Source organism: Alligator mississippiensis, chromosome 11, assembly GCF_030867095.1.
Source record: "Alligator mississippiensis isolate rAllMis1 chromosome 11, rAllMis1, whole genome shotgun sequence".
Taxonomy (NCBI): domain Eukaryota; kingdom Metazoa; phylum Chordata; order Crocodylia; family Alligatoridae; genus Alligator; species Alligator mississippiensis.
The window spans coordinates 20128161-20151700 of NC_081834.1; the positions used below are offsets into that span (position 1 = coordinate 20128161).

Here is a 23540-nt window from a genome sequence, read left to right on the forward strand (position 1 = left end):
GAGAAATATTCTGCCTTGAGCAGTGATTTGGACTAGATGACCTCTTGAGGTCCCTTCCAGCCCTACTTTTTTGTGATTCTACAATTTAAGGAGGTGAAAAGCAAAACCCTTCATTAAAATGTGTCAAATTACTTGTGTATTTAGATGCAGTAATCAGCACAGCTGTTTTAGTCAATTGAGTTGACCACTAGGCCTGTGCAAAGCGGCTAGTATTCACTTCGGATTTGGATTTGGCCAATTCGGGGAACAGTTATTCGGTTTGGTGATTCGAATTGCTGTCCCGAATCAATTTGGCCGAATCTGATTTGGAGATTTGGCTGCAGCTGAATCGGCTGAATCTCCAAATTGTTCCCATCCCCTGCCCACTCTCCCAGCCCCGTCAATGGCTGCCCTGCCTGCCCCAGCTCCTGGCTCTTTGAAAAAAAAAAAAGCCCAGCACTCACCAGCTGTTGCCAGGTGGGGGGGCGATCCCCACTGCCCCATGCTATGTCAGGGGGCTCTGCCACGAGCCCCCCGACCCCTGCATGCTCTCCCAGCCCCACCCCCAGGGCTGTACCGCCTGGTCCAAGCTCCTGGCTCTTTTAAAAAAAAAAAAAAAAAAAAAAAAAGCCCTGCACTTGGGGGCAATCCCTGCCCCCCACTGCCCTGTGCTCATGGGGGGCTCTGCCACAAGCCCCCAGAAGCCCCGAGGCTGCTGCTGCAGCCAATGGTGAGTGTAGGGTTTTGGGGGGTTTTTTTGGTTTTTTTAAAGAGCCGGGAGCTGAGGCTGGGTGGAGCAGCCATGTGGGGGTTGGGAGAGTGGGTGGAGGATGGGGGCTCATGGTAGAGCCCCCCATGTAGAATGGGAAAGTGGGTGGGCAGCGAGGATCACACCTACCCCCCAGCCTGACAGGAGCTGGTGAGTGGGGGCTTTTTTTCTTCCCTTTTTTTTTAAAGAGCTGGGAGCTGGGGCCAGGCAGGGTAGCTATTGGGGGGGGGGGTGGGCACTCGGGGAGTCCGGGGGAGCAGGCAGGGGATGGGGCCTGGCGGGGTTCCCCCCATGGTCCCCTCCCCCTTCCTCCGGCCTCCTCCCTTCCTCCTCACCCCCTACTTAACAGCACGGAGTCTGGGTCCAGCTCCCTGTGGCAGCGAGCAGGGACTGCCTGAATCGCTGAAGCTCTCTGAATCTTTTCTGAATTGACAGGTTTTGGAAGCCAGGTGTGCTGCCTCAGAAAGTTCCCAAAGTTTCCACAATCTCCTTTTGGAACAAAATAAAAAAAAAAATCAGCACTTGCCATGGAACAAGAGTTCTGGTTCATTTCTGGCCAGAGTCCTTGTCAACTCTGTCCTTGATTCTTAACATGTCTTAATCGTCTGCTTACTGAGGGAGAAATTTGTCCTAGTATTTCCATATCATGTGGTGATCACATGCTTGCATGTTACTTATAACCAGAATTTAACACCTTTTTTGAGTTTATGCTTGCGGTTGCAAAGGGTGTCAACCAAACTTGTCAGTCTGTATTATAATAAGTTCCATTATTTCTTCAGACAGGAGAAAGTGGAAGGCAGTCTCACTTGCCTACTTCCCAGACTTTCCTTGGCATGTGATACTGGTGTGGTGTTTGGCATGGATGAAAGGGGAACTCTAAGATACTTACATGTCTGTAGCTAGCCCTGAGGAGATGTAGCTGAAACAACTAAAAATTGAATATGTTGAAAATGTATGGATGAGGAGGTTTAACATCTGAAAAACCAGCTAGAAAGTGTGCTTAAAGGGAAGGAGCAGCATATTGTCCTGTGAGACAGCGTCTGATTGTGCAGGCTATACTTACCTTGTTGACCAATTTGCAATTATCCAGAACTTTGTGAAGTTTGGGAACATTTCCTTTGATTTCAAGGGACACCGTGTCAGGAGTTTTACCATTACAAGTGTAGCATCATGGAAATTAGTAGTATAATACTGTTTAAGATTTTAGTAGCCATGCAGACCATCAAATAATTATTAAGGAAGTTATTTGGGTAATGTACATCAGTAAATATTTGTGCAACACTGAATACCTTTTTGATGAACTTAAACACAGAAAGGAAGCTTAAGAGAAGTGGAAGCTTGGACAAACAATGTGGGAGGAGTATGAGAATGTTGCTCAGGCATGCAGGGATGAAGTTATGAAGGCCAAAGCACAATTGGAGTTGGAGCTAGCAAGGGATGTGAAAGGTAACAAGAAGGGTATCTACAAGTAAATCAGCAGTAAGAGGAAGGTCAGGGAAAGTGCGGGTTCCTTACTGAATGGGGTAGGCAACTTAATGACAGAGGATGAGGATAAGGCTGAAGTACTCAATGCCTTTTTTACCTTGGTCTTCACAGGCAAGGTCAGTTCCTAGGCTACTGCACTGGGTACAAAGTTTGGGGAGGAGGTGAGCAGCCCTCAGTGGTGAAAGAACAGGTTAGGGACTATTTAGAAAAGCTGGATGTGTACAAGTCCATCAGGCCAGATGCAATGCATCTGAGGGTGCTGAGGAAGTTGGCTGAGGTGATTACAGAGCCGCTGGCCATTATCATTGTAAAGTTGAAGCATTTGGGGGATGTCCCGGATGATTGGAAGAGGGCATATATAGTGCCTATCTTTCAGAGATGGCAGCAGGAGGATCCAGGGAACTACAACCAGTTACTCTTATCTCAGTCCCCAGAAAAATCATGGAGCAGGTCCTCAAAGAACCCATTTCTAAGCACTTGGAAGAGAAGAAAGCACTTAGGAACAGCTAGCATGGTTTCACCAAGGGCAAGTCATGCCAGGTCACTCTGATTGCCTTCTATGTTGAGATAATTGGCTCTGTGGATAGTGGGAAGGCAGTGGAAGTAATATACCTTGACTTTAGCAAGGCTTTTGTTAGACTGTCCTACAGCATTCTTGCAAGCAAGCTGAGGAAGTATGGGTTGGATGAATGGACTGTAAGGTGGGTAGAAAGCTGGCTGGATTGTCAGGCTCACTGGGTAGTAATCAATGGGTCAATGTCTAGCTGGCAGTTGGTATCACATGGAGCGCCCCAGGGGTTGGTCCTGGGGCTGGTTTTGTTCAAAAACTTAATTAACGACCTGGAAGATGTGATGGATTGCACCCTCTGCATGTTCACGGATGACACCAAGCTGGGTGGTGTAGTAGACGTATTAGAGGGTAGGGCTAGGATTCGGAGTGGCCTAGACAAATTGGAGGATTGGGCCAAATGAAATCTCATGAGGTTCAACAAGGGCAAGTGCAAAGTCCTGCACTTAGGATGGAAGAATCCCATGCACCAGTACAGGCTGGGGGCTGACTGGCTGGGCAGCAGCTCTGCAGAAAAGGACCTGGGGTTGCAGTGGACAATAAGATGCATATAAATCAGCAGTGTGCCCTTGTTGCCAATAAGGCTAACAGCATACTGGGCTACATTGGTAGACGTGTTGCTAGCAGATCGAGGGAAGTAATTATTTGCTCTATTTTGCACTGGTGAGTCCACATCTGGAGTACTGTGTCCAGTTTTGGGCCCCGCACTATAGAAAGGATGTAGACAAGTTAAGAGAGAGTTCAGTGGAGAGCAGTGAAAATGGTTTGGGGCACATGACTTATGAGGAGAGACTGAGAGAAATTATATTTATTTTATTTAGTCTGCAGAAGAGAAGCTAGGGGGGAAAGGGGGGATTTGATAGCAGCCTTTAACTACCTGAAGGTTGGTTCCAAAGTGGATGGAGCTAGACAGTTTTCAGTGGTGGCAGATGACAGAAAAAAGAGCAATAGTCTGAAGTTGGAGCAAGACAGGTTTAGGCTGGATATTAGGAAAAATTTTCTCACTAGGAGGGTAGTGAAGCAATGGAACAGGTTACCTATAGAGGTGGTGAAATCTCCATCCTTGGAGGTTTTGAAGGCCTGGCTAGACAAAGCCCTGACTGGAACGATCTAGTTGGGGATGGTCCTGCTTTGAGCAGGGGTTTGGACTACATGACCTTCTGAGGTCCTTTCCAACCCTGATTTTCTATGATTCTAATGTCAAGAAAGTTAGAAAGCTGGAAAAGGGCCAATGTGGTCCCCATTTTCAAAAAGGGGAGGAAGGAGGACCTGGGAAGCTATAGGCCTGTTAGTCTTACCTCGGTCCTGGGGAAGCTCTTTGAGAAAATTATCCAGGTGCATATCTGCGAGGGACCAGCAGGGGAGATTATGCTTAGGGGCAACCAAATGGGTTCATTAGGGGCAGGTCCTGTCAGACCAACCTGATGGCCTTTTACGACCAGATCACAAAATCCTTAGATGCAGGTGTCACGGTGGACATAGGCTTTCTGGACTTTAGGAAGGGCTTCAACACTGTCTCTCATCCCATTCTCATTAAAAAATTAGGCAACTGTGGTGTTGATGCCTACACAGTCAGATGGGTCACAAATTGGCTGGAGGGGCACACCCAGAGAGTGGTGGTGGATGGGTCATTTTCGACCTGGAGGGATGTGGGCAGTGGGGTCCCCCAGGGCTCGGTCCTCGGGCCTGCACTGTTCAACATCTATCACCGACTTGGACGAGGGGGTGAAAAGCACCTTGTTCAAATTTGCAGATAACACTAAGATGTGGGGCGAGGTGGGCATGCTAGAAGGGAGGGACAGGCTACAACTAGATCAGGACAGGTTACAGGGGTGGGCGGATGAGAATAAGATGGGATTCAATACTGACAAGTGCGGGGTGCTGCACCTAGTGAGAGAGAACCAGCAGCATACCTACAGGCTGGGGAACTCCCTTCTCGTCAGCACAGAGGCAGAAAGGGATCTTGGAGTCACTATTGATTCTAAGATGAGCATGGGCCGCCAATGTGAGGACATGGTCAGTAAGGCTAACCGCACCTTGTCATGCATCCATAGATGCATCATGAGCAGGTCTAAGGAGGTGATCCTCCCCCTCTATATGACATTGGTCAGGCCGCAGTTGGAGTACTGCATCCAGTTCTGGGCGCCGCACTTCAGGAGGGATGTGGCCAGCATCGAGAGGGTCCAGAGAAGGGCCACTCACATGGTCGGGAGCAGCAGGGCAGACCCTATGAGGAGAGGCTACGGGGCCTGAACCTGTTCAGCCTCCACAAGAGAAGGCTGAGAGGGGTCTGGTGGCAGTCTATAAACTTGCCAGGGGAGACCAGTGGGGAATGGGTGAGACCCTGTTCCCCCGAGCAGGAGTAACTAGGAATAATGGCCACAAGTTGACTGAGAGAGTATGTTCAGGCCAGACATCGGGAAGCACTACTTTGCAATCAGGGTGGCTAGGATCTGGAACCAACTTCCAAGAGTGCTCACTAATCATAAACATAGTTAAATGTTTGTTAAACAAATGTTCGTAGGTGCTTGCTCCTACCCTGGGGGTCTTCAAAAGGAGGCTAGATAATCACCTAGCTGGGGTCATTTGACCCCAGCATTCTTTCCTGCCCATGGCAGGGGTCGAACTTGATGATCTGCTCAGATCCCTTCCGACCCTACCAACTATGAAACTATGAAATCCCAGTGCTTGAGTTATTTCTCTGTGTGGGGCAGGTGTTTTCTTAGACTTTGCAGTACCACGATTGAAATGTTTTATGCCTTTCATGGTAAATATATATGAATAAATACAAATGTTAAAGTAATATCCTAAAAGGCAAAAAGGACATTATGTTGTCTCTATACTGAACACAGGGCATTAAGCAATCTGCTCTGACCAGCCCCTGTGTTTTAACAAATTTGATTTAGCAATTACCCAGGCAAACGTAACATAACTAGCGTGAATTAGGTTGTAGGCCCTGGTTCTTAATAATATGGAACATAAAGCAGAAGAACGTTTTCTTATATTTGGATCTATGATCTTGCTTAGTTCTGTTTATGTAAGGAGCTCCATTCAGTAAGTGGAAGTAATCACGTAAGTAAGATCAGCAAGATTTGACCCCAAAGGAAGACACAGAATGATGATTTCAGCTAGTGCATTTTCTCTATTACATGAGTGACATGCATCATGTCCAGCCTTGCAGGTCTAGGTACCATTTACTTATGGTCTCCAGCAACTGAATGCTTTGGATTTGAAGGCTTACCCCATGGGGTTCCACACGCTAAAAAATGAATACCTGTAGTATGTTCTGACTGTACTTTTGGGCCTTAATATTTAGTTCACGGGGACTTCAGCTCTCAAGAAACAGGCATGTTTTTGCTGAAGAAATATTTACACATTTTAACTTTTAACTGGTGAATACAATAGCTTGTATGCTTGTACTTGTTGACAAAATAGGGATGATATAACACTTAGGGTTGAGTATTTCAAAATATTGGGAGTTATCCAAGCATGCTAGACTTTGCTACTGTTGATTGTGGCTTGGACCCTTATTCATTGGTGGAGAGAGAGTTTTGATACAGTTAGGAGGTAAAGATTTGACCACATACACATCAAAGGTTTTTTTTTCTTCATATAAAGTATACATGTAGACACAGGAGCATCTTAGTTGCTGGATCTCCAGTACAATTTTTTTTTCTTTTGCTCCTTGAATTATTTTTATTGCTTTGATTTGATTTCACATTTTTCAAATACAATGACTAGTGCTACACAAGGGTTATTAATGCCAATAATGAAGGCAAACAATTCTGTTAAATATATACAGAACATTTAACTATGTTTATGATTAGATTTGATTCCTGATCTATTGTAATGACTTTTTTATTTTTGGTGTTTCATATCTCTGTTGTTAAGTATATATTCTGGAGAGAAATAGGACTATCAATTTCTTTTCTAGACCCAATGTGTGTGGATCACGTTACAATGCCTACTGTTGTCCTGGATGGAAAACTCTGCCTGGTGGAAATCAATGCATAGTCCGTAAGTTATCACAGATAAATATTATGTCTAGAACTTGTTTTGTCATTGTGTGTGAGTATGTGCCATGACTCTACAGAATTGAATACATTGGTAGTATTATATACATCTTTTATTTGCCATTTTAATAGATGAAAGTTTACACACAAGGTCCCTGAACTACAAAACACCAGTGATAGGATGCTAAGGGAGTCCAGCATGGGCAGATCTAGGATTTTGAAAAAGGGGGTACAGATGGTGTGGTGCATCATCCCATATAACACCATTAGGGCTGTTAAACGATTAAAAATTGATTGTGATTAGTTTCACAATTAAAACAATTAGTCACAGTTAATCACAATTTTAATCACATGGCTAAAAACTCAAAAATGATGCACAGAAAAACTCAAAATTATGTAGGTACTTTGTATGGTTGGGGGTGGGTGTGGAGTGTGCGGGGGAATTTGTGAAGGTTTGGGGGGCTGTGGGTATGTGTGTGGAGCTTGGAGCCTGGGGGGTGGGGGTCCCCCCACACCCTGGCATGATGCAGGGGTACTGTGGGTCAGGAGTGAGGGGCAGCAGCAGGGCTGGGGAGGCTGTAACTTGAGAGTGAGGGGCAGACACATACACAGACAGCATTGTGCTGGTGAGTCTGTACAGAGGAAGGGGCAGGAGGGGCAGATTGAGGCCCCCATGGTGAGGGAGGGAGTGGGGCAGGGGCAGGTGCTGGAGTGAATTGGATCTGGGGCTAGGGCGGGCCATGGGATAGAACTGCAGGTGGCTCGTCCAGGGATCCAGGGGGTTTGCTTCCCCACCACTGTGTGCACCCCCGGGGGAGGCATGGGGGCATGTGCCCTCCAGATTTGTGCATGCTGCAGAGGCAGGCTGCCAACTGCAGACTGGGGCTCTGTTGCCTTTGCCCTGGGAGCTGCTCGAAGCCATGTTGCACCTCCCGCTGCCGGGCGGGCAGGGGATGCATGCCATGGTCAGCATGTGGCTCCCGGGGCAAAGGCATCAGGGTGCAGAGCCTCAACCTGCAGTGGGCAGCCCACCTCTGCTTTGCACACAAATCCAAGGGGCATGTCCCCTCCATGCCTCCTCTGGGGTGCGCATAGTGGTAGGGAGCTGGACCCTGCTCCTGCGCTTCTGGATGAGCCTCCCGCAGCTCCGTCCCGTGCCCTGGAGCCCCATCTTTTGAGTTGGTGGTAAATTGCATGAGCCCAGGGGTGTGTGGGGTTTTGTACGATACTTTTTGTATGTTTATGAGGTTTTACATGCATTTTTATTTTATTTGTAGCAATTTGTCGACATTCCTGTGGGGATGGATTTTGCTCAAGACCAAACATGTGCACATGTCCAAATGGTCAGATAGCCCCCTCCTGTGGTTCAAAGTCAAGTAAGTTTTCTCCTGAACCCCTTATACTTCTGTTTGCAGACTGTCGAGCTATTTGGGTGCAGTATGTTAGTTCAGCAGCTGGTATTTAAAACAACTCACCTCTGTGTCACCAGACAGACCTAACCAGAGGAAAGAAAACCTGTCTCCTGTGATGAAAACTGAAAAGTTACTTAGAAGTCATCCATTTAGACATTCCTTTTTGCCAAACTAAAACCAAATTAGTTGTATTGGAAACTATATTTACTTACCAGTTCTTAAACTAATTCTAGTTTGCCTTTATTTGCTAGTAAATCTCTCTTCTCTATTTGACACTAGTGCTTTGTATGCATGTACAATATTGCCTGATTTCTGCAATGGTTTCTCTAGCATCATGCAAAGTCTACTTACATGTGTAATTCCACCAAAGTCATAGGGAGCAGTGGGGCAGATTGTATGTTCACATACCTGGGCAATCTCATTGATTTCAAAGGACTTAAGCAGGAGCAATTGACAGCAGAATTTGGGTTTTCATTTCAGCAGTCAGGTGCAGTGTCCGTGTTTTGTGCCTGATATTTTGTGAATCTTAAGCCCCTGGCGCATGTTCATTTAAAGGTACCATGGGGTCTGATCCCCATCCCAACAATCGTGCCTCTTGCCATGCCACATGTCCATGGGACTGTGCCCTTTCTGTATGTCACTGACAGGGCAAGTGAAAGCCAGGTGCTTGCAGGTTTGGGGCTGAGGTTGCCAATCAACTGATTTCTCAACGTGGGCCCTGGACCTGCCACGTTCAATTTAAGGCACCATACAAACCAGCCATAAAATTGCCTTAATTTGGGTGCACTTGCCATTTATGTTGTGATTAACACATTAATCATGACATAAATGCAATGTGTAGAGGAGGCCTTACCCAGGTAAAACTTTCACTGTCACAAGTAGACTTGATGAAAAATTCTTGGATGAAATGTTTTATTACCAGAAAATCCTGATTCATTGAAACTAAAAGTTTTGAGATGAATATATTGGTTTTGATAAAACTCTTGTCAGACTAAGGTAGTTTTGTCAGGCTAAGGTAGACTCTGGCCAAAATGAAAGAGAAAGAGGCTCATCTCTGAATCCTAGTAGCCTAGTGATTGTGACACTCATTGAGATATAGGAAACTTCAGGACATTGCTCTGCTCAGTTGAGACCTGGACTGTCCCACATCTTAAGTAAGTGGGACATAATCACTGGGCTATTTCTGATTGTGTGAGGTTTATGGCTCTCAAACAGTGTTGAAAGGTGTTGGTTTTGTCCCAGCGTGGAACGGAGAATTTATTTTAAATCTTGAAAAATTTTAAAGGACGAGAAAAATGTTCTCACCAAGCTCTAGTCAGAAGTTTCTAAACAGTGTATTAATAGGAGTTGAAGGTAGATATACCTGGTTAAAAGTTTGCAACATTATTTTACTTGTTTTGTAATGCACAGAGTCTCCCATTTTTTAAATCTCTCTTTAGGACTTATTGCAATAGAGGATGTTCAGATTGGTACCTCCTTTTTACCTCTCTCTCTTTTTGCTTTCATAGTGTTAAGAATTAACTGAGCATTTAGGTTTGTGATTTTAACATCTCTTTCATGCAGCAGCAGTGAAAGAAAAAGCATAGGAAGTAAGGGAGTGATGTGTACTATAATAACAAATGTTACTCTTTATGGACTGAGCTTCCAAATCCTTACCTCTGCCTGTTAGGCAGACTCCTGCACTGGTAGCAGTATGGAGCAACACCCACCCCTTCCCCCCCACTTTTGAGGTGCCCATTGTGGAGGGAATGGGCTTGTTAACGCATCCCTGTATACGGTCCCAATTTTCTGAGCTAGTGCAAAGCAGCTTTGTCTCTTTCCAGCCCCTTTAGAGTGCACAGAAAAAGTGCTCCCTGTATATGAAGCATGTTCCTGTGTGTTTGTCAGAACCAAGCAGTATCTTGTCTTTGATATTCATTAAGAGCTTACTTTGGCAACTTGACTTTTCTGCACAACACCCCCTCCCCCCCCAGTCCTGACCAAGGACTGCATGCATGTGTGCATGTGTGTAACATTTTAGAAAGAAAATTTGTTTGACCTAGTGCTGAGGAACAAGTCTATAGGTGCTGTCTTCTGGTTCTGTGCATTCGCAACCCTGTGCTGTCTCTCAGCCATGTGCTGAAGTTAAAAAGCAGGTTCAAGTATGTTGTGGTAGAGGTATCACTATCAATGACACAGGCTGGAAAACCAAGGCTAACCCTAAAGAGTGATACTTAAGCAAGATGGTTATTGTGGCTCTCCTGGTTTAATTCAGCCTTAGAAGGCTGAAATGCAGTTGAAAAGATTACTCAGTAATTTCCTTGGCACAGAGGTTTTAACATTGATGAACTTGCTGGTTGGCTAGAAATGACTTCTTTGTAGTTCTTGCAGTTACAGTAGCATAGCTAGGGTAGGAGTGGGCAAGGGGAGCAGTAGCCCTGGATGCTCATTTAGAGTGGGTGCTCACATGATGACAGCAGTAGACAAGGTGCAGTGATTCCGCGGGGTGGCAGTATCATGTGTGGTATAGGTAGCTGGTGCTGCAGCAGCTCAGCATCCACCCTTCCCCCAAACTCTCTGATGCTTGGCACTCCCCTGCTCTCCAGCTCAGGGCACCAAACATGCTAGTTATGCCTCTGAGGTGATGAATTTCAGGATTTGCCTACCCTTACAAGGAAAGTTGGAGGTGTGAGTACAACATGTGTGGATCTACACAAACTGGCTCAAATACCAGTTGCTGAAAGCCATGGCAAGCTAGCTGTCCAAGATGGATTTATGCAAAGTGTGTATGTTATTGTAACTCAAATTAGCTGGAGTAAAGCTAGCTCATAGGTGTCAATATATGCTGCAATTGTACTGCTTTTTATAGTACAGACTGTGCATGCTCCTGGGCTCCTGCCCCTCAGTGATCAGCAGGAAGGCTGTAGAAATAAGTCTTCTTGCCAGACTTGGTGTCATTGCATTGGCCAGATTCTGACAGCAGCCACCTAGAGGCAAATGAGCGTAACAAGTGAGGGCCTCTTGCTTTTGAAGATAGTGGCCTGGTTAATTCTTCTTCCTGGCACCTCCTCCTGAGGAGTCCCTTTGTGAATCAAAATGGAGTATCCCTTTCATGACCCAAAAATAATTTTAAAAAGTACAAAGCTAGGAAAAAGAACTTTAGCAGCCTTTGGATCAGGACTAGCCTTCTGGGGTCTTATTCCATCCTATTGCTTTAAAATGTCTTACTATGAAAACTGTCAAAGTATACCCCTTTCTTTTTTAAACTACCATCATGGATGTTTTGAGGCCTTAAGAGCTGATTATTTTCAGTACTCTTAGGCCATCTCAGTTTTTTACCTCTCCCTGCCTTAACATGCTATGGGGCAAAGCATACCTGCTCTGTTTCAGTGAGTGCAAATCCTTGGCTTAGTGTCTAGCCCTTAAATGAGATCTTCATTTGGTCATTCTACAAAGAAGAGGTGCCTAGAATGTACATGTCTGTTGCATTAGATGCTACAAAGATATAATAATAGTAATTAATAGGGGTGCACCAATGGAGATTTTTTGGGCCGATACCGAGGGCCAATTTTTAAGGAGCCATATCAGCTGATACCAGTCCGATTCTGATATGCAGCTGGGCAGCTTGGAGACCAGCGTCGGGCTGGTAAGTCTGGTGTGGGGGAAGTGGGGGGGGGACAGATCGAGGGCTCCGTGGTGATGGAGCTGCTCGGGGCTTGTGGCTCCATCTCATGCCCCACCCAGCATTGGCTGAGCAGCGCCTGCCCCAGCCCCATTCCCTCCTTCACCCCAATGGCCTCCATCTGCCCCCACCATGCCCTTTCCCTCCCCGCACCCCTTCCCCCACACCAGAATTACCAGTTAGATCAGGGGTGGGCAATTATTTCAGGCGGAGGGCCACTTACCTAGTTTTGGCAAGCTGTCAGGCTGCATGGGAAGCCCTGCTTCTTGACAGGTGCCCCGCCCCCTGGTCACAATCTTGGGACCAATGTCCCAGGGCCAGCACCGGTGGGGCCCAAAGCAGGGCACAGGCTGGTAGGGGTCTGTGGAGCCAGGCCGGGCTGCACCAGCAGGGAGCAGGGGGAGCTGGCCCAGCTCCATAGAGCCCCTGCTGGCTGGGACCCCATGCTCCTGCCACCCTGCTCTGGGCCCCACTGGCGCTGGCCCTGGGACACCAGTGTGGGCCCCATGATCCCACTCACTCCCAGTGCCCCCCAGTCCTGTGGTACAGGTGGGGGGCAGCGTGCAGCTCCTACCCCCTGCTTGCCGGCAGGGAAGGAGCTGGTGTGGAGCACAAGGGAAAAGTGGCCCCTCGCCTGCCCCGTGGCTGGCTCTCCCTGCTGCAGCCGTTTCCAGCCTGTGCGGGGCTGTCCTGAGCAGGCACAGGCAGCCCTGTGTGGGCTGTGCGTGGCTGCAGCCCGGGGTGCCAGCCATGGGGCAGGCGAGGGACCGCTTTTCCCCGCCCTGCAATCAGCACCAGCTTGTAACCCGCCCCCGCAGCCAGCCTGGGCCCCGCGCCAGCTCTGGGCTCACCTGTTGGGGCCTCTACATGGCAGCAGCAGCTGCTTGGCATGAAGGAAAGTGGCCCCCCGGCTTGCTGCGCCAGGCAGTGTTTGCTGCTGCTGCCCGCCCGGAGCTCTCATGCTGGGCAGCACAGAGGTGGTGGTGGCAAACATTGCCCAGCACGGCAAGTGGGGGGGTCACAGCTGCTGCCGCTGTGTGCAGCCCCGATGGGCGAGCCTGGAGCTGGCACAGGGCCCAGGGCCCAGGCTGGCAGCAGGGGCAGGTTACAAGCTGGTGCTGAGTGGGGGGGGGAGGGAGGAGGGAAGCGGCCACTCCGTACCCCGTGTCCGGCACCCTGTGCTGCAGCTGCTTGCAGCTCATGTGCGGCTGCCTGTGCCTGCTCAGGATAGCCCTGCGCAGGTGCAAGTGGCTGCAGCAGGGAGCACCGGCTACGGTGCAGAGGAGGGCCCGCTTTCCTCCATGCCGGGAAGGAGCAGGGAAGGAGCCTGGTGAAAAGCTGAGTGCAGAGAAAAGTGGTCCCTCGCCCGCCCTGTGGCTGGTGCTCCCTGCTGCAGCCGCTCGCAGCCTGTGTGGGGCTTCCTGTGCCTGCTGAAGACAGCTCCATGCGGGCTGCGAGTGGCTGTAGCATGGAGCGCCAGCCATGGAGTGGGAGAAGGGCCGCTTTTCCCTGCTCTCAATTTTTCCCCAGGCCGCTTTTCCCTGCACTCAATTTTTCCCCGGGCCACTTTTCCTTGCGCTCCTTCCCTCCCTTGCCCTCCCCCCGCTCCCTCCGACCCCCCACCTGAGGTTCTGGTGCAGTGCAGCCACGTGGTCCTTGCTGGGGCTTCCGGCCGGGGCTGGGTGGGCCCTGCTGTTGCGGGAGCCCTCTGGGGTTTCCGCTGGGTGCTACTGCCCCTGGCTCCTGTCATTTTTGACAGGAACCAAGGGCAGATCAATATTGATTTTCTTAATTTTTTAGGGGCCCCATGGGCTGGATAGAATGGCCTTGTGGGCTGAATCTGGCCCAAGGCCGTATTTTGCCCTCCCCTGAGCTAGATCTTGGTCTCCAAGCTGCCAGGCTGCACTCCTGACCCCGTGCACGTTGTGGCTATGCGCGTGCGTGGAGCATTTATCAGCCACGTTATTGGCTGCATCAGGCAAAAAAAGCCATTTTCCAATACTTTCAATGTTCCCTGTACCAGTGCCGATCCGATACGTATACCGATGTATTGGTACACCTCTAGTAATTAGTCCATGCTCCTGGTGGGAACCTTCTATATAACACATGGTCTGGAATGTTTTTTGTTTTCAGTGGTATATAAAATACCATGCCAATAGTCCCAGTATTCATAGAATCATAGAAAATAAGGTTGGAAGGGATCCCAGGAGGTCATCAAGTCCAACCCCTTGCTTAAACCATCCCCAACTAGATCATTCTAGCCATAGCTTTGTCAAGCCAGGCCTTAAAAACCTCCAAGGATGGAGATTGCCTCACCTTTCTAGGTAACTTGTTCCAATGCTTTTCCACACTCCTAGTGAGAGAATTTTTCCTAATATCCAACCTAAACTTCACTGGCTGCAACTTCAGACTGTTGCTCCTTGTTATGTCATCTGTCACCACTGAGAACTGTCTAGCTCCATCCTCTCTGGACCTGCCCTTCAGGTAGTTAAAGGCTGCTATCCAATCCCCCCTCAGTCTTTTCTTCTGCAGACTAAATAAACCCATTTCCCTCAGCCGCTCACCATAAGTCAGTTGCCCCAGCCCTCCAAACAATTTTCTTTGCTCTCCACTGGCTTCTCTTCATCTTGGCCACATCCTTTCTGTAGTGCGGGGTCCAAAATTGGACACAGGACTCCAGATGTGGCCTCACCACTTCCTTTGATCTGCTGGGAACACTTCTGCTAATACCGCCTAGTATCCTGTTAGCCTTCTTGGCACCAAGGGCACACTGCTCACTCATGTCCATCTTATTGTCCACTGTCACCCCCAGGTCCTTTTCTGTATACCTGTTGCTTAGCCAGTTAGTCCCCAGGCTGTATCGGTGGATGAGATTCTTCCATCCTAAGTGCAGGATTTGGCACTTGTCCTTGTTGAACCTCATGAGATTTCTTTTGGCCCAGTCCTCCAATTTGCCTAGGTCTCTCTGAATCCTAGCCTTACCCTCATTCCTGTTACCTTGTGCCTGATCTTGCAAAATACCCCTTGTTCAGAGATGTTGAGGATGCAGCTATGCTTTTTACTCGTTACATGAAAAGTGAAGACTCATGTTTTCTTGTTGGAATTATTAACTAGGACATGCATGTATTTTTTTTTTGCTCTGCTGAGTCATCTGTTGAGGGTGTGATGATATGCTATGTAGATTTGAGCGTTGGGCCAAATCCTGAAGCTCTTACCTTTTTTATAGAAAAACAAGATGGTCAAGTTTTGTTACTTTGGGATTTTTTGCACATTTTTTCAGCCTGACGTCATCTTTCACTTTATTTATACAGTTTTGAACGTTAATTGTTGGCTCTGTCTATAAATGTTTGGAAGTTCCTGCTCCTGCAGCTAGTCCTCCATGAAGTCAATTTCAGGTTCTGAATGTAAATTATTTGTAGGATTGGGCCTGAAAAAGATATTAATTTATGAACATTTTAACCATTCCCTGTGTATTCTAGGACATGGCAAAGCTGTGTGTGATGTCACCAATTCTGTGCAATTCCTGTGCCTTTCTGTAGAACCTTTATCAATCTACTGTCTTTGGGGCAGATTCTTTTCTTTTGCTTATTTAACTCCATTGGCTCTGACCATCTCTGATATAACGAAGAGGAGAGCCTTGCTCCTTACTAATAAAACAGTTTTCAGGATTTCGAACTTAGAGCAACAGCTAAGCCTAAGAAACACATACCTGTGTTTCTACAAACTTTTGGTGGGTTGATATTTCACAATGCTCAATATGTTTTCTTATTGATGTTTCAAAACATTTTCAAAAGAGGAGATAAAAATAATTATATTGTCTCTGGTATATCACTGATTCAGCTAGGAGAGAGAGTTATTTGGTTGAATGGTCTGTCTTATTAAGGATGACTAGGTATACCACCCATCACCCATAATTATTTTATTTAAAAAAGAAGCAAGAAATATTTTACTTTGGAAAAGTTCCTTTGAGAAGAAGTAAAATTATGGAAACTTTTTTTGAGGGTTACTTCTAAGTTTGTTCCTGTAAAATGGGGGAATATACTTAACTTTCACTTGAACAAATAATTTGAAAATCAACATATAAGCTACTGTTAACATTTTTATCTCAGATGTAGTTCAAAGTATTTAAATGGTTTTGGTGCTCATGTGGGAATGAAAATTAGCTTTTGGCATGGCTGACTCTAATTGAAATCAGTTTGTGGTTTTTAAGTTCCTACCCTGCTTGACAGATGATATCATTTCCTATGCTTTTTCTAATCCCCTCTGTTTGTCTAAGATTGTATAAAACTAGGTTGAACTACACGTTTTAAAGCAACTATACACCTTTTTCTGACCTACTTAGGATGTTATCCAAAAATCTTCACCAGATAGTTATTTTACATTTGCAAATATTTTCACTTTTTGTTGAGGAATGTTATTACAATTTTTTTATGGCTATATTTTAGGCAACAAAGATATATCACAATTATTAGAAACACAGGAAATGTAAGTTCTAGTTTGAACTTCATAGAACTTAAATATTTAAAACATCAGTGTTTTAAATAATGGATTCTTTTGAATCCCTACTCTAAAAGTCTACTAAACTTAGCAGAGTTTATAGAATGGTAGTATGTACTCATGGCAACGAAGTTAAAATAATTTCTGTTTAAAAAGAAAAAAAACCCCAGCTTGCATCTCTCTAGTCTGTAAAATGCCAAATGTTTCTGAAGAGCTTGGGCCGCAGCACATTTTCAGTGGTTGATGTACCACCTGCCAGTAATAGGCTGTGGCTGCCTGTGGAGTTTGTATTTCTCAGTCTTTCTGACCATTTCAGACAGATTAGTGTAGGTATCTTGTGCTCCATGACAATCTACTAAAATGCTAATCTGACAGTAATCCTATCTGGGGAGGAGTCTTTCATGTGGTTCCTGTTAAGAAGGAAACCATTTCCTGGCTGCATATTCAGAATGTCTGCCTCAATTGGACTCCGTTGTCAGACAGTGGGAACTTTGAGGAAAACTAAATCGTGAAAGCTATCCACCCTTATACAAATGAAGAGCATAATATTTTAAGTGGTTCCTGACATTAATTTGAATAACATATTTGTCCTTATTATCAGGAAAGTCCAACGCAGGCTTTTTATGCTTTCCTGGTGTAAGACAGATTGTATGTTAACCACTATTAACTGGCTTAGGTTCAAGTGAAGAGGAGCATGAAGTGCACCTCCCCATTTTCTGTCATTTGCAGAGAAGCTTTCCCTCTTTAGAGCCTTGGGGTGTGCACTGCTGGCCTAATAGCAACTACCAGCACCTCTCCCTTATCCCTTCCTGTTCTGCATTTGTTAGCAGGATCGGGGAGTTTATTGGCTTCCATGTCCCCATCTTTGTTTATTGCTCTGATGCTGAAAACTTAGTGCTGCTTGGCGGTGTCTGCCAAAAGATCTGTGCTTTTCCTTTTCTGCTGGTCTGTTTTTGCCTTGGTGAACTAAGGATTATATCCTGTAGCCCTTACTCCCATGCAAAATACCACTGACTTTAGTGAGCAGGGACTGCAGGCTTGCCTCCCATTTAGTTTCTGCCAATACTCTGAATTCTTTAATATTATAAATTATATTGTTTTGGCTTCTATTTACTACCTGCCAGAGACGTGATCTTAAACTGTATGTACTAAGTACCCCTCATTCTTTAAAAAGTTTTCTTAGATACTCAGCAATTCCTAGAATCAGTCCCTTAAATAACGATTGACAGTTATTTAACTATTTCTGATAGTTTTGTCAAATTATGAAAAAATACTCTTTTCATAATTACAGTACAACACTGTAACATCCGGTGTATGAATGGAGGTACCTGCAGTGATGACCATTGTCTTTGTCAGAAGGGATACACAGGAACACACTGTGGACAGCGTAAGTAACCTAAGTGTACATATGCATACAACAAATGCAAAGTTACATGATAGTGAAACATAGACCAGTCGTAATTTACCTGTAAATCTCAGTTGCGCTGTATTTGTTCTTGGTATACTGCAATGGAATTTTACAGGAAAGCATGTGACCTTGAAATGAGTGTCAGGTCAATTGTTTCTAATCAGAATTATTAAAATAAACATCAAATGAATTCATAATAATTGGACATAGTTCTTATCCTAGCAAAATTCCCATTGACTTCCAGGAGTTGAATTGGAGCAGCAAGCCCTAGATTTCAATTTTATCAGGAGATTCAGGTTCCATATAAAGAGTTCCTTAATTTTTTTTAATGCAGTAACTTTATTTAAATTTAGATTAAAAAAAAATACTGAGTTATGAAGGGTACCTAACAAACAGTTTGTTCATTTTGGTATTGTCTAGTTCTGGTTACAGGCAAATCTGTTTTCCTTGACTAATATATTTTACATTGCATTATATTATCCTGCCTTAGTTGTATTCAGGCTGGAGATATGCCAAGCAATGTGAATAGTTGATAGGGCCTTTACACTTATCAGAACAGCACTTACAATTATGGTTGATTTCAGCAGCTGTATGAGATCTCCCTAATGTACAGTAAAAGAGTTCTCATCTCTTGCAGCCAAGATTTTTGCCAGGTTTATGTTGATTCTAAATCCTGTCCTCTGTATAAACCCAAATCTCCACCACTATAAAAGCAATAAACACTGCAGTGACGGAGAGATGAAGTGATCTCTCGTTTGTCTCCACCACCATTCCAGAATCTGCTGCTGAGGGGTACTGGAACAGGTGCTATTGTGTCTTTTTCTTCAGGGCTGCAACATTGCTAGTAAACTCAAATGAGAATTCAGAGATCCGCTCTGTCAAGCGGACACCTTGGGGCGATCTCTTTACCGCCCCAATGGTGCATGTGCAATGGAAACACTTGATCAGTTTGACTAATTGAAATAGCCGCTTGTTTAAGCGGGCAGCGGGGCGCATGTACTGTTGCCCCAGCCCAGGTAAATAGCTGTTGGGAGGAAGGCGGAAGACAGGGGGTGCCAGGTCAGAGACATGCAGTGGCCCCAGGCAGCCTGCAGAGCAGCTCCAGCAGTTAAGTGGGGGAGAGGAGGATTGAGGCCCCTGTAGGGAGGGAGCTGGGCAGGGCTGGGGCTGCTGCCTAGCCAGGTGGGGCTAGGGGCTGGGGCTGCAACGAGTGGCTGCAGAGCCCCAGCAGAGAGCAGGACGGGGCTGTGGGTGCCTCGTCCAGGGGAAGGGGAGGGCCGGCTCTCCAATGCTGTGTGCACCGTGGGGGAGCTGGGGCATGTTTCCACCCATTGGTTCCCCCACACTGCTCCTGGATGACCCGGGGGCTCTGATTGTCCCAGGACCCGGCCCAGCTGGAGCTCTGTTCACTGTGAATGGGGCCCTGGTTGGGCCAGGTTGTGGGACAATCGGAGCCCGGCGGCTCCTCCAGGGGCGTGGTGCCAGGCAGCCAAGGGGGGCTCATGACCTACCAATCTTTGCATGGGGCACAGGTGGGCTACATCTGCAAGCTATGCTCTGCCTGCTCTGTGCCTCGCTGCTGCCTTCAAAAGTGGTGAGACTCGCATGATGCCGTGCTGCATTGCTTTCAAAGGCAGCAGCACGGCATGGAGCAGGCAGAGCGCAGCTCGCAATTGTAGCCTGCCCATGCCCTGTGCAAAGGTCAAGGGGCCACGGGTCCCCCTTGGCTGTCTGGCGCCACACCCCTGGAGGAGCTGCCAGGTTCTTCCCGGGGACAATGTGCGGAGGGCAACGGGGGTCCCACAGGCTCCATCCGCTCTGGCCCAGCAGTGCAGCCAAGGCTAGCCTCGTTCTGGGTTCCCCCCTCAGGCAGTGCAGGGCCGGGGCCAGCGCGGGACGGTGAATTTACAGGTGCTGCCAGCACTGGGCGAGGGGCACAGCGGCTCCTGGCCCCAATCCTGCACCTGGCTCTACTTTGATCCCTGCCCAGTCCCAGCCCCAGCCCCATTCCCCCCCACGGTCCTTCCCTCCGTAGACTTTCCGGGGGGGGGGGGTGGGGGGAGTGCGCGCATGTGTGCACATGTTCTTTCAGCCCCTCCTCCCCCATTTTTTTTCTCCCTCCACCAATGGCACCCACTCCACCTGTGTCTGAGTTCACCAGCTGCGCCTGGGTGAAACTGTTTCATTGTTTGGATCAGAAATTTAAGCTTATGTATTCTGACAACCTTATCTAACATCAGGAAACCCATAAACATATCCTATTTCTGATAGGCCTAAAGAGCTGATTAGTCTGTTAGCTTGTTTCTGGTCTATGCAAAGAAATGGAAAGAGCTATGAGGATCTGAAAGAGATGCGTTTGCTTAGCCCCTATATCTGTAGTCTACTACTTAGTTGTTACTTAGATTAATGGAAAATGGAAAGGAATGTTGGTTTGAAATTATGGTATACTCTGTTAATGGTAGAGAGACTAGCACTAGAAGCCTGGCAAAGTTCTGATTGCTATTGTGTTTGTGAAATATACCCTGTGGAAGATTAGTATGTTTTACTTGATAAGGCTGTGAGATAGTGTAAAAGCTGAAATAGATAATGTAGCTGAAGTGGAACACACAATATCCTGTATCATTAGATTTGCAACTTTAACTAAGGTTCCTGAGCTCTGAGAAATTGTAGCTGTATATCTATTATGAACGTGATTTTAAAATGATTTAATTAAGGTAATTTTTTTCTTCTTCATTGCAGCTGTCTGTGAAAGTGGGTGTCTTAATGGTGGGAGATGCGTGGCTCCAAATCGATGTGCTTGTACATATGGCTTTACTGGACCTCAGTGCGAAAGAGGTATGTGCTCTAATACCACTTAAAATTAAAGATCATGAACAGTAGTTTATATGTGTGATCCTAACAAAATTAATTTAATTCTTATTCAGTATAAGTAGGAAACTGAAAATATTGATGCTGTGATAGCTTTTAAGGACTAGTATTTTACTTTTGACTGTAAATGATGTGGGCAAAATGTAAATGAGATTTTTTTTTCTTTCTTATTTGCGGTTCCCAAAATTTTCAGTGAAAGCAAAATCTGACCAAAAGAACTAGGAAGAACGTGTGAAATCATGCAAATGTATGGAATAAGACTACTGTAACTGCCATAAATGGAATATATGATGGTGGATGGCCTAATGATAGGTGGAATCTTAACATTTTTATGTGGAAATAACAATTCAGTCTTGCTTCTGCATGTGGTCAGTAGCATTTTAAGCATCGATCCTGTGGTCCTATTAGAGTTTTTCAAGTCTTATTTTTTTATTCTGTGGCAAACTGCCTTATTCTATCAGTACCGGAGAGGCTGTAGTAGTGTGTCCCATTTACTCTACACAGGAGTTGGTCTTTTTTTGTTAATCTAAAATCTGAAAAAAAAAAAATTCAGTAGTAAATACAGCAATATGTGAGGTTTTTTTTTCATTCAGGGGTAGGAGTCAAGATGAAAAGCATATGAAACCAATTAAGGCAGTTGTTTCGTTTAATTTCTGATGCTTGTGAAAACACAGAGATGTAAAAGTTGGCAAATAAAAGCATCAATAAATATTTTTACGCAAACTTTAGTTCAGTGTTTAAATTATAAGAACAGTTCTGTTGTTTTGTTTTTATGGCAGTCAGACTGATATATTTAATTACCAAAGATATGCAATATCCTATATCTCTCTCTCTCAAGTTTTATTTTTGCAAGGTTTAGTCAGTTGTTCTTCACATCCTGTATGAATTTATTGCTATTGATTTGTCACTTTTTGTTTAAGAGTATCCATAGCAATAAGCACAGCTGTTTCCAGATGAAAGTACAGTCATACCAACTGCCTAACTGCTGCTATACTGTATTGTTTCAAGGAAATTTAATCTGTTTAATGGCTTGCTGGAGAAGGATGACAGAAATCATTGTTTAAATAGAGTCATCATGTTAAATTATAGTCTTAAAATAACATGCATTTTAATTTGATTAACATTCTGATTGATTTCCCATTTTTGAAAATTCATCTAGATCACGTAGATCATTAAAATGTATTTTATTTTCTATAAAGCTAAATTCTGTATAGATCTCATGACTCACTTTGGGCTTGATTCTGGCCAAAAGTCTTAATGACTTTAGTGGGGCATTGCAAGTGCTAAATATCTCCAGGCTTGGGCCTTCACTCATTACTGGCTCTCCTAGACAGACAGAAGAGGTGGTTACTTAGAACAGCCAATTATTAGTGACAGCAAAGCATTTGACTATTTTGCTCTCAGTTTGGCCACAAAGTGGGAAGAAGCAGGTGTTTCCCAGTATACTTGAGGCAGAGAAAACCTCTATAGTTGGCACTGAGCTAAGACTTGCATGTTGTTTTGTTTTTGGATTGTTCAGAGCTGAGAGCTGAAATACTGCTAGTCTGGCAGGTAGTTCTATTGTGAATTCCATCTTCAACCATCTGTCCTTTTCCCCAAAGCGCAACAATACATGAATGCACCACATGATGTATAAATGTATAGGCTAAAGAAGAGTAGCCTTTCTTCAAATTATTCTTTCCTATATCTTCTAGCTCTTCAGCATCTTCAATACTATAGACTCCATAGACTTTTGTACAAATACACTGCCTTCTTAATGATATGTAATCTGCAACACTGTGTTTGCCATCATTATTCTTGGCCATTACAACAATTGTTCATATTTTCAAACACTAATGGGTGCATGCTGTATGCACAAGTTCTGAATTCATCAGTTCATACAGTGGATCATAAATAGGGCTTATATAGTCCTTGGACTGCTTGAATGTATATTAACAACCTTGCAGTGGTGGGACATTGACTATGGGTGTGTCTACATGTGCATTTAAACACAACTAAAATTCATGAGCATTAAGCAATTTTTGGCAGGTGTCTACATGTGCAGGGACTTGGCATTAATGTTAGTGCCAAGTCTCTGCAGCCTTGCCGTGTGCCCCTAATGGCTGAGCAGACCTGGCACTAAAGTTAGTGCTGGGTCACATCTACATGTGTGTTAATGTGCTTTAACTAATCATGCCTAAATTTGATACCTGCATGTGTAGATGTGCACCCATAATGTGTATTAAATTAGGCAAATGTGCATTCACGTGTCTCTTGTAAATGTGTCCTGTGTTCTCATCCCCCTGCTTTATCTGTGACAACTTAAGGTGTTCTTGGTGTTTTGGGGCAATGTCTTGTAGCTTTGTGACGACTGTTTGTGTAGTTTTTAGGAATAAGTTAGACAACCACTTTTATGGGATAATTTGGGTAGGAATAATCCTGTCTCGAGCAGGCGGTTGAGCCAAATGGTCTCCTGAGGTACCCGCCAGCCCTACTTTTCTATAGCTATAGTTGTATGTTCTATTCAAGCACATGTGAGGCAGAGAAGAGAACGAGGAATTGAAAAGGTCTCAAGTATCTCAGATTAAAGGCGCCTAAATTGTAAGCAAGTAAAACACGTCTTATGACTTATATTGTTTGTAGAGGATACTGAGTATGACCATACCAGAATTATTTATTCTGAGTTGCCAACAAAAGTAGTTTGTTTTGGGTATACTGAGGAGCTGCATGTTGCAGGACCTGAGGAAGATGACAGCAAAGGTAGCCACTTTTATGTTCACTTATCCTGGGGCCAGTTTAAGCCCCAGCATAAGTTGGAACAGTCTTGGGTTCAAATTTGTAACTATCTGAAACAACCAGTGTGCCATTACATGAGAAGGGAATGGTTGGAGCCCCATTTTC

At 45.4% G+C, this 23540-nt stretch overlaps 1 protein-coding gene across 3 annotated transcripts in view; it reads left to right on the forward strand.

Annotated features, from left to right (window-relative positions):
• Positions 1-23540, forward strand: part of FBN1 (fibrillin 1) — a 241146-nt gene that overhangs the window by 17620 nt on the left and 199986 nt on the right. For all 3 annotated transcript variants that reach the window (XM_059714655.1, XM_059714657.1, XM_059714656.1), the window contains exons 3-6: positions 6736-6818; positions 8092-8190; positions 17676-17771; positions 20532-20627. In XM_059714655.1, the coding sequence (XP_059570638.1) occupies positions 6736-6818; positions 8092-8190; positions 17676-17771; positions 20532-20627 (374 nt within the window). The remainder of the gene's footprint in view (positions 1-6735; positions 6819-8091; positions 8191-17675; positions 17772-20531; positions 20628-23540) is intronic.